Below are 13,778 nucleotides of genomic sequence, written 5' to 3' on the forward strand. Positions count from 1 at the left end.
AGCAGGGTTGAGTTGAAGCTCTCTCCCCTATTATAATAGGTTTGACTCCAATTGCAATAGTTATGAATAAGATCTTCCTTGCCTGTTTAACTCACCCAATGCAATTTTTCTTGTATAAGGACCCTGAAGCATAAGTTTTTTTGTTTTTATTTTTGCTTTTTTCTGAATTCAAGAAAATGTTTCCAGATCCAGGAGTCAGAGTTAAGCAGAATAACATAAAGATCTGAAATTACAAGGAAGAAGAGAATATCCAGAGTGCATTGCTGTAGTGATGAAAAGAAACATGAAGAAGAGGAAGTGGCAGCAAGATGAGATATCTTGCGTTTGGTTCCAAAAATACTCTAAAGTGTAGACAAGAAAAGTAACAACAAGAATACCCTGGGGCCGGCTGAGTGGCTCAGTTGGTTAAGAGCTCGCTCAAGAGTTTGAGCTCTGAGCAACTGCGGTTCGAGTCAGCCCGAGCTGAGCAGCCGCTGAGCTGCCAACAGGTGGCAGGATGGCTCAGCTAAAAAAAAAAAAAAAACCCCTTGCATCCAGAAAACAAAATAGCAGGACAGGTAAACTTACTAAAACAAAACAGAAAGATGTCTTATTTCTCTAAAGCAGTTGTCTTCAAAGCATGCTTTCATAACAAGCAATCTGTGCTTTAAGAAATGCTTCATGTGATGCTCATGCAGCTAAAGTTGAGAATCCCTGCTCTGCAGATCGAGAGGGAGCAGTGATAGTAAAACAGTGGAGTTTGGCCAGGGTGGACCAAAATAGATGTCATACTCTTATTTTTCAACCACAGCGCCACTATCAGAAACAGCGGAGTTTGCAGCACAAACCCCACCCATTCCAGTTCTTTCACAAGGAGGATGTAATGATGTAATGGCATCATTTACCTCCAGAGGTGTGTGCTGGACATCTATCAGTTAGGTGACCATTACTGGGCCCAGTGTGGGGGATAAAACAGGGGAAAGGCAGCCCAGGCCCCCAGAGAATGTGCTTGCGCGTTCAGACTTCAATAATATGCTTTTTCCGAAATACAGGCAAACATGTTTCCCAACTAAAAAAAGTCTCGTTATTATCTATTTAAAGCTCGAACCTATGTAATTAGAGGAGAAGAAGAGTAGCTTAAATGTCACAACTCCAGACTTGGTTTCTGAAAGGTCAAAAGAAAGTTTGCAATTCCACTGTGAAAAAGGAGGTAAAAAAATGGAAACTTTGCGCTGTTCGGAAGCTCTTATGACAGCAAAACTGACAGCTTTGCTTCATAAAACCATCTTGGGAAATTGTGTTTGTTTTGACATCCTAGCTTGATCTCCTTTAATTTTTTTTTCTTTCCAGTTCTGCACCTTGACAAGCTTTCAAATGGAGACACTTAGATTAAAAGAAACAAAAAGTCTGAAGCACTTACAGTTTCTAATCATTCTTCAAAGAAAATGCCATTTTAGCATTCTGAAAGTGTTTTAAATGTTTCCAAAAAGCTTTGCTTTGGAAGTGATTGGGGAATGACGACTAATTTAAAAATCATAAGAGCTCTTTTGGCGTGTTGGAATTTTTAAGTAAGCCATTTAAGGTACTTGGTTTTTTACTTTTAAGGAGATTTAAAACTATTTAACCTTCCTTAGTTTACAAGAGCTTAAGTGCACCACAGTGGATTTTCTTGACTTCAATTGATGCAATAGTGGAATATAAGAGCAATTAATTAGAGGAAGAAATCAAGAATTCTCCAATTGGTGAATTAAAATAAAAGAAGGCAGTGTGAGCCCACCTGATCTTTATAAGAAGGAAGATATATATATATAAAGTACTGACTGACAAAATGCTATTCATTTCCTGCCTAGGTGGGAAAATATGAGATAATTTCTCAGGAGGTGTTTGTCAACAACATAATTATGTTAAACCATTAGCATAATGAGCCTATATTTCACAGAGTCCCCCCTAGAGTGTGACTCTTGGTTGGGAAAGTATTCACAGTCTAGGATAGATAGCCCATGTCTAACCTCTGGTTGGCGGTGTCCATTCATGATCCCCCTCCTGACCTTTGCCTCTACTCACCAGCCACCCCAAGCCATAGATGTCCTACCAGTATATCCTGACATCCACAGCCTGTCACTGAATCACAGCTCTCACCCCCACCCTATCTGAGAATCAGGGCCTCCGAACTTCTGCAGCAAAACCCAAACCAAACCCAAACAATTATGGTACATGCTAAACTAAAAATTTAAGCTCATGGAGTGAACTTGAATGGTCATCTGTCACCTTCCTGGGATTTTATGAGGTATTTGAATCATGAACATTTGAAAATGATTTGAAAACAACAGTGAGGGACTCTTGGGAGACAGAAGAGTTAGTAATGGCAGGCCATCAAGGGTATTTTGAAGACTAATATGAAATCCACAGTATTGATATTTCTGTCTGTTTAAAGTTACTTCAAGTGAACGGTTCTCCTACATCTCTCATTGTTGTGCACCTCCCAAAGTCTGTCCGTGCAAACTTGACCTACCTACCTCAGAAGACCACTATTCACTTAGAAGGAAAAAAAAATAGGAAAAAAAAACCGATGCTGGAATTTGACTACTTAGAAACTATGAGTCTTTTGAGGCTCACTTTTCTTATCTGCAAAGGAGGGATGAAAATATTAAATGGCAATAATAAAAGTAAACAAGAACTAGTGTTCGTTGAGGGCTAATAACTTGCCAGGCATTGTTTGAATTATTTTGTGTATATTAACTCTTGGTCTTAATTACCTATCAAGATAGGTGCTATTATTATTCCCATTTCTCAGGTGAGGAAACTGAGACACAAATAGATGAACTCACTTCCCTGGGATCATACTAACAGTATGCCAAAGCAGGGATGGAAACTACTAATGTCATAATTATCTTACAGTGTGGTTTTAAGGAATAAATCAGAGTATTAAATTAAAAAACAAAACAAACCAAAAACCTAAACTTTGTAAAATATTTGTCATGTGCCTTGGTAACCGTTCTTATATAAATAATTGAAGTTAAACTTACAGTAGTCGACTGAGGAGATTTAGAGTCATAGTCCATTATCACCTATATTTTATAGATGAATAAACTAGAGATTAGAGAGGTTAATAATTGGACCTACGCACACAGCTAGCAAGAAGCAGTATTGGTATTTAAACTGCACCTTCTGACCTCTATCTATACCTCTGTCTATACCTGTAATTAATATTATTAGTTAACTGGAAGTCAGAGGGAATAATGACCTTACAGCTTGGGTAGAATTCAGAAAATACCACAGGACTTAACCCCCTTCAGTATTAACTACCTGTTTTGGACAGCTTCCCGGTACTCCTGGTACTGGATGTGCTGTCACCCCTGGTCAGCACCGTGATGCCCCCGAAACTCGCTGTCTTGGTCATGGCGGGCTTGAGATTGCGGTTGGAGCTGTCAGAGTCCGTGCTGCTCCAGGCTCTTTGGTGGTCGGACCACTTGAGTTCACTCTCGGAACTGCTCTGTCGACTTCCAGACATTCTCCCTGAGCCATCTCTGTTGCCCCTGGAGCACGACCATCAGAAAGATGCACAGGGACAGGGTTACCTTCCATGAGCAGCAGGGACATAGAATGGGACCTTTATTGGAAGAGTCATCTACACAAGACCCTTCTGGTCAACTCTTTCCAGGAAAGGGTTTTCTGTTGCCTCACAAACAATGCTACAAATACCTCACTGATGTACAGACAGATACACATCACACATAATGCTCATGTTACAAATAGAAAAAAATAACAAAAAAACCACTAAATTTAAAAATGTCACATGATCCCTCTGCCAATGAAGGAGAAACTAGAAAACTATGGTGTAAAATATAACTGTTAACGTCTGTTGTGGAGAGAAGAGGGGAACAAATTCTCCTGACCAAAATCAACAATGAATCAGTTTGGGAACAATGGTGATCTCGGAGAATCCTAAAAGCAACTCCCACCGAAGAAGAATCTTGTCTCTCCCTTCAGCATTAAATAATCGGACCATGGAAAAATGCACATGGTTCCACAGAAGCCACTTATTAATTTATTTTCTAATTTTATGAGCTGTGTATCTGAATTCATTAAGGCTTTGACAGACAGCACAGAAATCACAGAAATTACTCTGTTAGGCGATGGTGAGAATTCTGTTCAGTGAGTTTAACCTTCAAGGGCAGAGCAAAGAGCCTTTTAATCCTTTTCACATGGAAAGCTGGTGATAATACCCACAGTATAAACACTACACTGACATGAACCTTTCTAAAGGGATCAATGGAAATAACAAAAAAGCTCCACAGGTGAATAACACATTTGTTGAAAATTCGAATAGAAAAAGAGTGAACTTATTGGAAGAGGGCCAATAGCTAAAGTGAATTTTGAAGACTGCTGAGAATTTCTAGGCAGTGTGCAAAGTTGCATGCCTTTTCTAGAGAAAGTTGGTGAAATTTGCATTTTCATTGGTTTCCAATCTGCTTAGACAGTAACTGAGTTAATATTTTCAAAGGTTTTTCTGCAGTTGGAAATAATGGATCATTAAAATATCCTAAGATTCTCATAGCTTATAAATAAGTAAAGAGGACATAAATCATGGGTAATAGATATAACTTCTAATTGCATATCACTATGCAATATGACCTATTCAGATCTTCATTCAAATCTCACAGATGTGATCAGTTAGCTCTGTTAAATAAATATTCTTCTGAAGACAATGATGGACTGTTGAGATGTTAGACGTACGCGTTGTCAGATTGAAATACTCACCAACCCAGTTATACAGAGGGTACACAGACAATTTTCAGTTTCACTTCAACTTTCTTTACTAAACTTTTCTGTTTTATTTCATGAAAACCTAAGAAGGTAAGGGGGCCTATGAGATAATAAAAATGAAATAGCTAATCTGTGATAGAACTTTGTAAAGTAAGGGCAGGAAGTGGAACAGAAAACTCACAAAACAAAAGCAACCCAGTGCCCTGCTGCCATTTGTCAATGTTTTCATACACCATCCTCTCTGTTCTCAGTACCTCAGGATGACTGGTTTTAGAAACAAGGACCATCCCAAAAAAAGACAAGGTTGCGAGTAGCAAGTATCAAACACTCACCAATGGCCAGATGACTTTAGTTCTTAAACTTCAAAATTTAAGAAAGCCAGAAGAGGTAGCCTGCAGGAAACCTCCTTTTTTTTTTTGCTAGAAAGGTTAGCAGTTCTTTGATTCCTGATTGTTTCCCTTTCAATCCCCAAATTTAACTTCATTCTTTTCCCACATAATTCTGATGAATTTAACAAAGCCTGGCTAAATCATTGTTTAGCAACTGTGAATGCACAAGAGATATGACAATGATCTCATGTGTAGCTAATACGGGATATTTATTATAGGAAAAGATTTGGGGTAGTTCCTACCTCAGCGTACAGGATGCGTCAGAAGGGAGCTTTCCACGTGGGGGTGAACTAGTTCCGCTTCAGTGATTCTTTTCCCCATGAACTCTGCACCTCTACGGGAGGAATCCAGGCTTCCTCTAAATGCCAGTTTGGCTGGGTCTTTACAAAGGAGGTGTGTACCACTATTCCTGGGTGCAAAGCATGTGTGCTGTAGTTTGCACCGTTCACTCTGGCAGAGATGTTTCTAAAACATTCCGTAGTTCCTCTAGACCCGTGCCACATCCCCTGGCCAATAAGGCAACCTAAGATTTCCTTAACTTCTACCTCTACTCAACCAGCTCACATCATCCTCCTAAGTCAAGATCTGGGCATTTTAAAAGAGGGAATTTAAGTTGCTGCTTTAGAGGTTTACCATTAATGAGATTCAAAACAATACATCTACTTCTAGTTTATGATCTTTAGATATTTATACATTGAAACAATATTTTATAATGTTCTATTGATTATTCCCTTTAACACTGGCAAGGTGAGGTCCAGAATTAAGTTTTATATCTATTTGGGTGTGGAATCATAAACATCATAAAAAAACATATTCACAAGTGTTTTTCCATCGCTCCTAAGCGCAGTCCTAGTTCCATCCTACTGGAAACCAAGAAGACAATGGCAATGAGATGTATAGTCATCAAAAGGACTTGGCCCTCCCATATGTAACTACAATTTGATCCTAGAGTACTCATAAAGCGCATACTCTAAGTTCTCCTTCTGAGCTGATTAACTGATAACATTTATTTTCCTTGTTGTTTGAACATGGCATTTTGGCTTTGTTTTTGTTTGCTGGGTTTTTTTTGTTGTTGTTTTTTTCCCAAATTAGATATGATGTACACTTTGAATTCATTTTACATTGTGTGGCTGGCTCTGTGCCAGATCATCTTCCTGGGTTTCTATGCTTGGTGATTCTGGCAGGCAATGGTGTCCATATTTGAGACGGCTGATCTAAGTTGATGGTAGCTCTGACTAAGGGGCCATATTTGGGGCTATGTAAAACTAATTGAACTGTAAGGGGCAAGAATCCACATTTTATCTATATTGTCTAAATGGTGTATGAGCGTCAGAGTACTAATAAATCTAGTCTTTCTTTGGGTTTTCAAGAGAAAACTGCAGAGTTATTTTTTTAATCTTCAATGTGAAAAGTATCTAATGATATAAGAGGAAGGCATTAGATTATGTAGTTCAACCTAAAAAAGAAAAATTCAGTTTTTGTTTTGCCAAAGTGTAAAGGGAGCAAATTACTCTACCTTTTCTAGTGATTAAACCATAAGTTCAGATTTATTGCAAAAAGATACTTTCAAAGAACACAATCCATTTATTTTTTTCTTGGTATTTTCTTGCTTCTAAGTGGGCAAGAGTTTTGTTTGTTTTGCCTTTCCTACAACAGAGATGAATCCTAATATTCACAAAAGCACTGGCATATTAATATATATATTAGGTGTTGAGTATACATATAGCACTGTGTATCCTTTGTTTCATAGAAATACATTTAATAGAGTTGTGAGAAAATGGGCATGATCCCTGTGCTTTCATGGAACTTGTGCCTAGTTTACAACTTAAAAAAAATATATATATATATATTATTATATTATAGTTATCAAGTTATAATAATTGTATTATATAATTTAATATATTATAGATAATTTTACATATGTGTGTGTGTGTATATATATATATGTATGTATAATCCATTACCCTTATGCTACACAGATCTTGATTTAAGTAGTTCATTATAATTGGAAGCAATCCCATATTTTTCCTTAGAAATAAAATCTATGCTTGAAAAAATACTGTTTGAAATATTACGATAGATAGTAGTAGCTAAAAATCAAATACTCAAATAGAGTTATCATTGATTTGTTTCCAGTGTTGGGAATGTATATACAATTGCAACCTGCCAGAGAAATGTTAATTCTGAAATTCATCAAAGTTGATTTAGGAATATTAAATCAGTGTGCTTCCAAAGTTAGCCCTTGAGGAAAAAAAACCAAAAAAACAAAAAACAAAAAAACCCCCAGAAAATCAGAGGAAGAACCCTAAAAGACTGTATGCAAAGTAATGGTCTCCCAGTCCCATATCTTACATTATCCAATATGGCTTCAATATTAGCTCTGTAACAAGCTTTACAAAGAGATAACCAAACATATTTTATTTCATGAACAGAGATATTTTACACCAATACACTTATATTTAACATTGATTTTGCCACATAATCTGAAAACACAGTTTTAAAAAAGTAAACCATACCAACCGAAAGAGCTGTCTTTTCTTATAGGTCTCATTGCATATGTTACTGTCTTCCAAGAGCCTACTGGAAATGAAAAACATGATTTATATGATATAAAACCTAAGGGTCCTAAATAGATGTGTATTCTACTACAGCACACCTATCTTGCAAATCAACCCCATTTACTGATTTGTTTGCATGATGTTGAATTTTGCGGTAATAAATTAATGGCAGCATGGTTTTCACTACCCTACAAATCAAACATTGGTGCTAGATAAGGGAGAAGGAAGAGAAGAGGAAATGGAGGGGATGGAAGAGGAGAGGATAAGAAAAATAAATTGATACAGATATAATAAATACTTAATTAAGTATATTAGTTGTGATTTATGTCTTTGAGTAATAGTGAGCTTATTTTTTATTTCTTGAGCATAGTGAAATATTGGAATTCCAGAGAGAGGTATCCAAGAAACACATTTATTTTTGTAGGAAATTTACTCAATTAGATTTTTGTTTTTTGGGAACATCAAAACTTGTTCATATATGCAATGCATGTATACAACCAATTATTGTATTGATGAATATAATCTAATTTGAATAGAAGGGACACAAGTACAGTAGCCGTATTTTTATACCAAGTAAATGAATAAAATTAGAGAGTAAAGTAGGGAAAAATGATTGGCTAGAAGACTAGGGAATAAGATTTCCCACTAAACTAAATAGTAAATGCTCACTTAATCATTTTGGTATGGATATAGAGTTTTGGAATGGTTCAGAATCATTTCCAAGATGTTAATGCTTATGGATTCTTAACTTTACTGTAAATAAGGAATACTTGTCTGAATCTACATGGATTTTAAGGTTGTTTTTAAATGCCTCATGTGGATTTGTTTTCTAATTTCACCCCTTCTTCTAAAAAATGTTTATTCCATTGCGGGATTTTGTTACTTGAAGGTTTCTAATTGCTAATATGAATGATGGCATTTTTTCCAACAATTATCTCTAATGCCCAGTTTAAACTTTCTCTAAGTAGTGAAATTTAATCAAATAGTCTCCATTTTAATCAATTTTATGGTTCACGCATAAAGCCGACACCTGAAATAAAATTAACCATCACTTTTTTAGTGGATACCATATTTCCATTCCAAGTTGCCCATTTTGATGCATCTTAAATGCAATCAGTGCAGCAAATGTGGAATTCCTTAATTCCCCTTAAAAATCCGCAATTAAATCAATAGAGAATTTTAATACCTATGTCAGTTTAGAACTATTTTTTAAGAGTATATGTTAAATTTGAAGTTTCTGCTCTTATGCTCAAGACTCTGTATACATTTTATTACCCACTCATTTCACAACCATCACCTCTCACTACTAACTCCCGAGCCAGGTGGACTGCTAAATCCAGGCCTGTTTTGATAAGACATCCAAGTTGGGCCTTTTGTGAAGACTGATAGTTTAGAATGAGAAACTTAATTTTATTCAAATTATTATTTGCATAGCTACATATAATTATGGGGCACAAGAAGTGGCTAGTGATACCAAACATTCAAGCACTTTTAGCAGCCTATTCAATAAGCCAATGAAACTGCAAGTTCCTATGTGGTCTCAACATTTATACGTTTTATTGCCTGGTGAAGGTAATAGGAATTATACCTTTGGAAAAACCAGAAGTTGAGACTTTAAATAAGGAAGATATTTAAACTCGTGTTTGGAAGTAACTGAGAGAAATTTTGTTCCCCCCAATAGTTTTTAGACATGTTAAGTAACACATATGTGTGCATATATGGGTGTATGCATAGATATATGTATTTATACATATATTCAAGCATGCACGAATATATGGGATAGATATATCTATGAATATACAGGACACACATGACAGACTTTGTTCCTCTAAAGACACAAAAAAGCAAATTGCATTTTACCTGTTTTCCACAAAAAGGCTTTCCTGGGAGCAAACTGACTGAAAAATAAAACAAAAGGCATTGTATCAGACGTTCTGGATATGCTGAGGGGTCCCAAATCCTTGCCTGATTTCAAAACTACTTTTCCCCTCCAAGGGGAAAGGAATTAAGAAAAATATGTGCCGTTTTTTAGAAAAACAAAAATGGAAATAAAAAAGGGAAAAAAAGCAGGTTAGAGTTAGAAACGGAATTCTCATGCAGCACATGGTACTTTTCCATCAGAGCATCTCCAGGGTTCAAATAGATTTAGCTCGTTCAGCATCAAGGTCAGAAGAAGAGAGATGTTGTGAATGAAACTGCTGGAAGAACGTGTGACCATCAGATCCTGAACTAGTGGTTCCTTCTGAAGCTGCAGAGATGCAGCCACCAGCGAAAGCCAAAATGGACAGGTTCAAATCAAAGCAGAGCGTGCAAACTTGGCACGATCCACCTGAGGATGGGAGAGCCGCAAAGCCACAATCCTGCAATTATTACTTGGCAATGATAAATGCTCACGAAATAAACAGACTGACTGCAAGACTCTCAAAACTGAAGAGGTGCCGTCAATCTTAAAGGGAGAGTGGCAGGAGACAAGTGAAAACAAAATGAAGCTAATTAGCAAAAAAAGAAATGTCACACTCCATCTAAGATTTCTTAGTTTTTCACACAAAAAAAACCCAAATGACTTTCTCCTTCGCTTCCATCCCCCTAGCATTCATTTCTCTACTATCTTGTGTGTCATACACAATGTAGGGAAGATAAAATCCCAGTAACATTACACGCTGAGGAAAGGCAGATCAAATTAAATTTAAACAAACAGGAAAAGAGAAGTCTAAACAAAATACGGCCCTATAATATAGTGACTGTGTTTAGGAATTAACATAAAACCATTTTCAAAGTAGAGTTTCTAAACATAAATATATCCAGCATATTATAGTGTAGGTTTTCTAAATGATGAATAAGTGACCTGCTAAAGGGAAACATAGAGACTTAACAGGTCCATTTTAAGATAAAATAAAACTAAAGAGCTAATAATGATTTTTCAGTATCGAATTCTTGAATTCAGAGATATTGCTAATGTAACCACTGCTCCGAGAGGCAAGCAGGATATTGACTTCTCGTTACATTTTACTGAAGAATCATTTCCTTCCACTAAGCGAAAGGGCTAGATTTGGGCATAATATTTTCCTCCGTGGTCTGGGCATGTCAGTGAAGGCATCTCTAGAACCACTTCTGTCTTAACCTCTGTGTATTTAAATGCATCCTGAATATCAGGTGTGCCAAAACACTACTTAACAAAAAGCAAAAACTTTGGCAAATTCAGAGAAAAGCTTTTCGGAAAATACCTGTTTTCTATTTGACACTTAATTTTACAAAGGGAAATAAGTACAAATGATGTGCCACTGACATTACGCCTCTGAAGTTAAGTTCACAGTACACAACATATCCTGCTGTCTTTATTTCCTCTAGCCTGGTTTTACTACTGGCTTGAGTCAAATCCTGGTATGGGAAAGACAGTGAGATTGTCTCAGAGATACATCACGAATTCAATTCTTTGCTACTTCTCGGCTCTTGTCATTGGAAAGGGGTCAGTTACGTTTCTAAACGATCTCGCTGGGTATTGGAATGACTGAGGCTCTACCAAGCACTTTGAAAGGGTTGATCAAAGACATGCTGACCTCTTCAAATGCGTTAATCGAATAGCATTTTGGGAAGAATTAGCAGCCCAAACTCTTTGAATTAAAAAAATAAAGCACCTGCAAGTCAAAGATAACAGTCCCTAAAACACATTTCAAAAAGTATTTTTCTGATTTTTGTGGGAAGGTCATGAAGAATCATCTCATCATCCCTCTGCCACATTTTCATCAATTAGACAGAGAGGGTTAAGGGCCATGATTCAGCAGCGGATGAATATAAACGTTTTTTTTAAAAAAAGTAGTATTAATAACTTGCATATTTTAATAGCAGAGGAAGATAAAATTGTCACAGGAGTTAATGCAGCATTCAAAGCTGTCACTTACATGTTCTCAGACATAAAGGGCTCATTTTTTTTTAAGGAGAAAAACGCTTTGCCTAGTGGATTACAGAATCCTCTCCCATGTCCCACCCCCAATCCAGGTGGCACTTCATGCCCTTATCAGTTCTCATTGAGGAAGAATGCCAGTACAGGCAAAAGGAGACCTGTGAAGAGCTCCTCCGTGAGTCCCTATTTATACATAAATATCCTTCAGAAATTACCCTCCAGGCAAAACATGTCTGTTTTAAATATATTGCTTCATCAACTTAACTTTCTCCAAACTAGCAACATTGCATAGGATTAATCATAAAATAAGCTGAAATTCTTGCCACAGGAAACACAAGTGATATTTCAAATGCTTCTGACTACAAAAATGCATTTATTTATGATTTGAGAGCTAAATTGTGTGCTCTGACAACAACTTAGCTCTCAAATCATAAATAAATTTGTCTTATCTCAGGATGCCAAAATTCTCAAACTATCTGAAAATGTTTTCTAGAATATCCCAAAGTAATCTGCATATTTTGATTGGGCACCTACATACAAAAGCACGCACACGCACACACACACAAACACCTTAGACACCAAGATACATTTGTAAAATATTCAAGAATACATCTCACTTTGAAATAAACTTGGGTTTTGCTAGAGTGTAAATACCAAGACGTATTCCTCCATCACTCTCTATTGTAACTTCAAGTAGGAAAAAACGATTCTACTTAATATCCATATTTGAACCTATTTGAAGGATTCCACTACTTAATAGTTAGCAAGCAAAGCTGGTTTTGTTATCTAAGTTTTTAAATGATGAAAACACTAAGTAAAAGACCAGCTAAGAAAAAGATTAAATGTCTGTAACTTAATTTCCTTATGCTGGATTCTTTGCATTTGTTTTATAATTGACTTAATATAATTTAATGATTATCTTGCGTACCTCAACAATCTGGGCAGTAGTAATGACCACTTGGGAATCTGGAATTTCGCTTTCATTCCCTAAAGCATCGTGTCTTTATGTAAGTGGTTAGGAAGATTTGTTATTAAATGTATTCACCAGTTTTGAGCAGTGCCAGTATTATATAGCCAATGAGGTTTATCCAAGGTGCGATTATTGCTAATGCAATGTATTCACCAAAGTTCATCTTGCTGTCATGAGCTTGAGCTTGTGTCAATAGAGAAGGCTATAGTAACATCCCATTAATACAAGGGGACCCACAGTGATCCTCGCCCCGTGGTATTTACAACCTTGTGCAGTATCTCTCACACAATACCAGGGCTGGTCTATGTGTCCAACAGAATACAGCAGAAGGAAAAGCATGTTACTTCCGAGATTAAGTTAGGAAAGACTGTGGCTTCCATTTGGGGCCCTCTCTTTCTCTCTTGGATCACTTGCTCTGGGGGAAGCCATGTCTTGAAGGTACCCAACAGCCTACAGACAGGCCCGCGTGGTGGGAATTGAGATCTCTGCCTACAATCAGCAAAGAACCCAGACCTTCCGATAGGTAAGTGAGTGAGTTCGGAAGCAGATAACCATTCTGCCAACCCTTCCGTGACTGCAGCCCCAGGGGACAGCTTGACTGTAACCTCATGAAAGACCTTGAGCTAGAGGCACTCAGGGAAGCCATTCCCAGATTCCTGACTGAGATAAGAAGCATTTGTTATTTTAAGCTGATAAATTTGGGGATTATTTATTATGGTAACAATACATAGCTGAAACATGGGACACCAGTGGCATAGTCTCTACAGACTTACTGGACTAGGCAGAAAGGCACTGGGCACTTTTTCTCCATCTAGAAGAGTGGCTCTTAGCCTTTTAAAGGCTATGAAAACTTATAATTAATACACACTTAGAAAAATGCACATAGGCACAAATGAACATATTTTGCAGTTGATGTCAAGGATTTTACGCAATCTTTGAAGCCCTTGCATGATAAGTATATCCTGGGTATAGAATGCCAATTGAAAAATCTCAGCCTTTGGTAACTATAATATTGCCACAGGTATGTGAAAGACAGTTCGGGGAATATAATTGATAATGTTGTAAATATTTTGTAGGGTGTCAGATGGTCACATCTTGTTAGGGAGACCCTTCAGGGATGGGGTAGAGGCTTGATCACTGCACTGTACACCTGAAGCTGATGTTGTATAATATTGTATGTCAACTATAAGTGAATATATATATATATATATATA

The 13,778-nt window shown here is 36.9% G+C and overlaps 1 protein-coding gene across 16 annotated transcripts in view; it reads right to left on the reverse strand.

Moving 5' to 3' along the window:
• Positions 1-13,778, reverse strand: part of ARPP21 (cAMP regulated phosphoprotein 21) — a 450,043-nt gene that overhangs the window by 66,393 nt on the left and 369,872 nt on the right. For 12 of the 16 annotated variants that reach the window (XM_019647235.1, XM_019647230.1, XM_019647225.1 and 9 more), the window contains 3 exons: positions 9,554-9,591; positions 7,656-7,715; positions 3,286-3,515 (listed from right to left, as the gene is read on the reverse strand). In XM_019647235.1, coding sequence (XP_019502780.1) covers positions 3,286-3,515; positions 7,656-7,715; positions 9,554-9,591 — 328 coding nt within the window. The remainder of the gene's footprint in view (positions 1-3,285; positions 3,516-7,655; positions 7,716-9,553; positions 9,592-13,778) is intronic. The other 4 variants (XM_019647236.1, XM_019647233.1, XM_019647239.1 and 1 more) reach the window with 2 other exon arrangements.

The sequence above is a fragment of the Hipposideros armiger genome, unplaced genomic scaffold (genome assembly GCF_001890085.2).
Source record: "Hipposideros armiger isolate ML-2016 unplaced genomic scaffold, ASM189008v1 scaffold_109, whole genome shotgun sequence".
NCBI classification, from domain to species: Eukaryota; Metazoa; Chordata; class Mammalia; order Chiroptera; family Hipposideridae; genus Hipposideros; species Hipposideros armiger.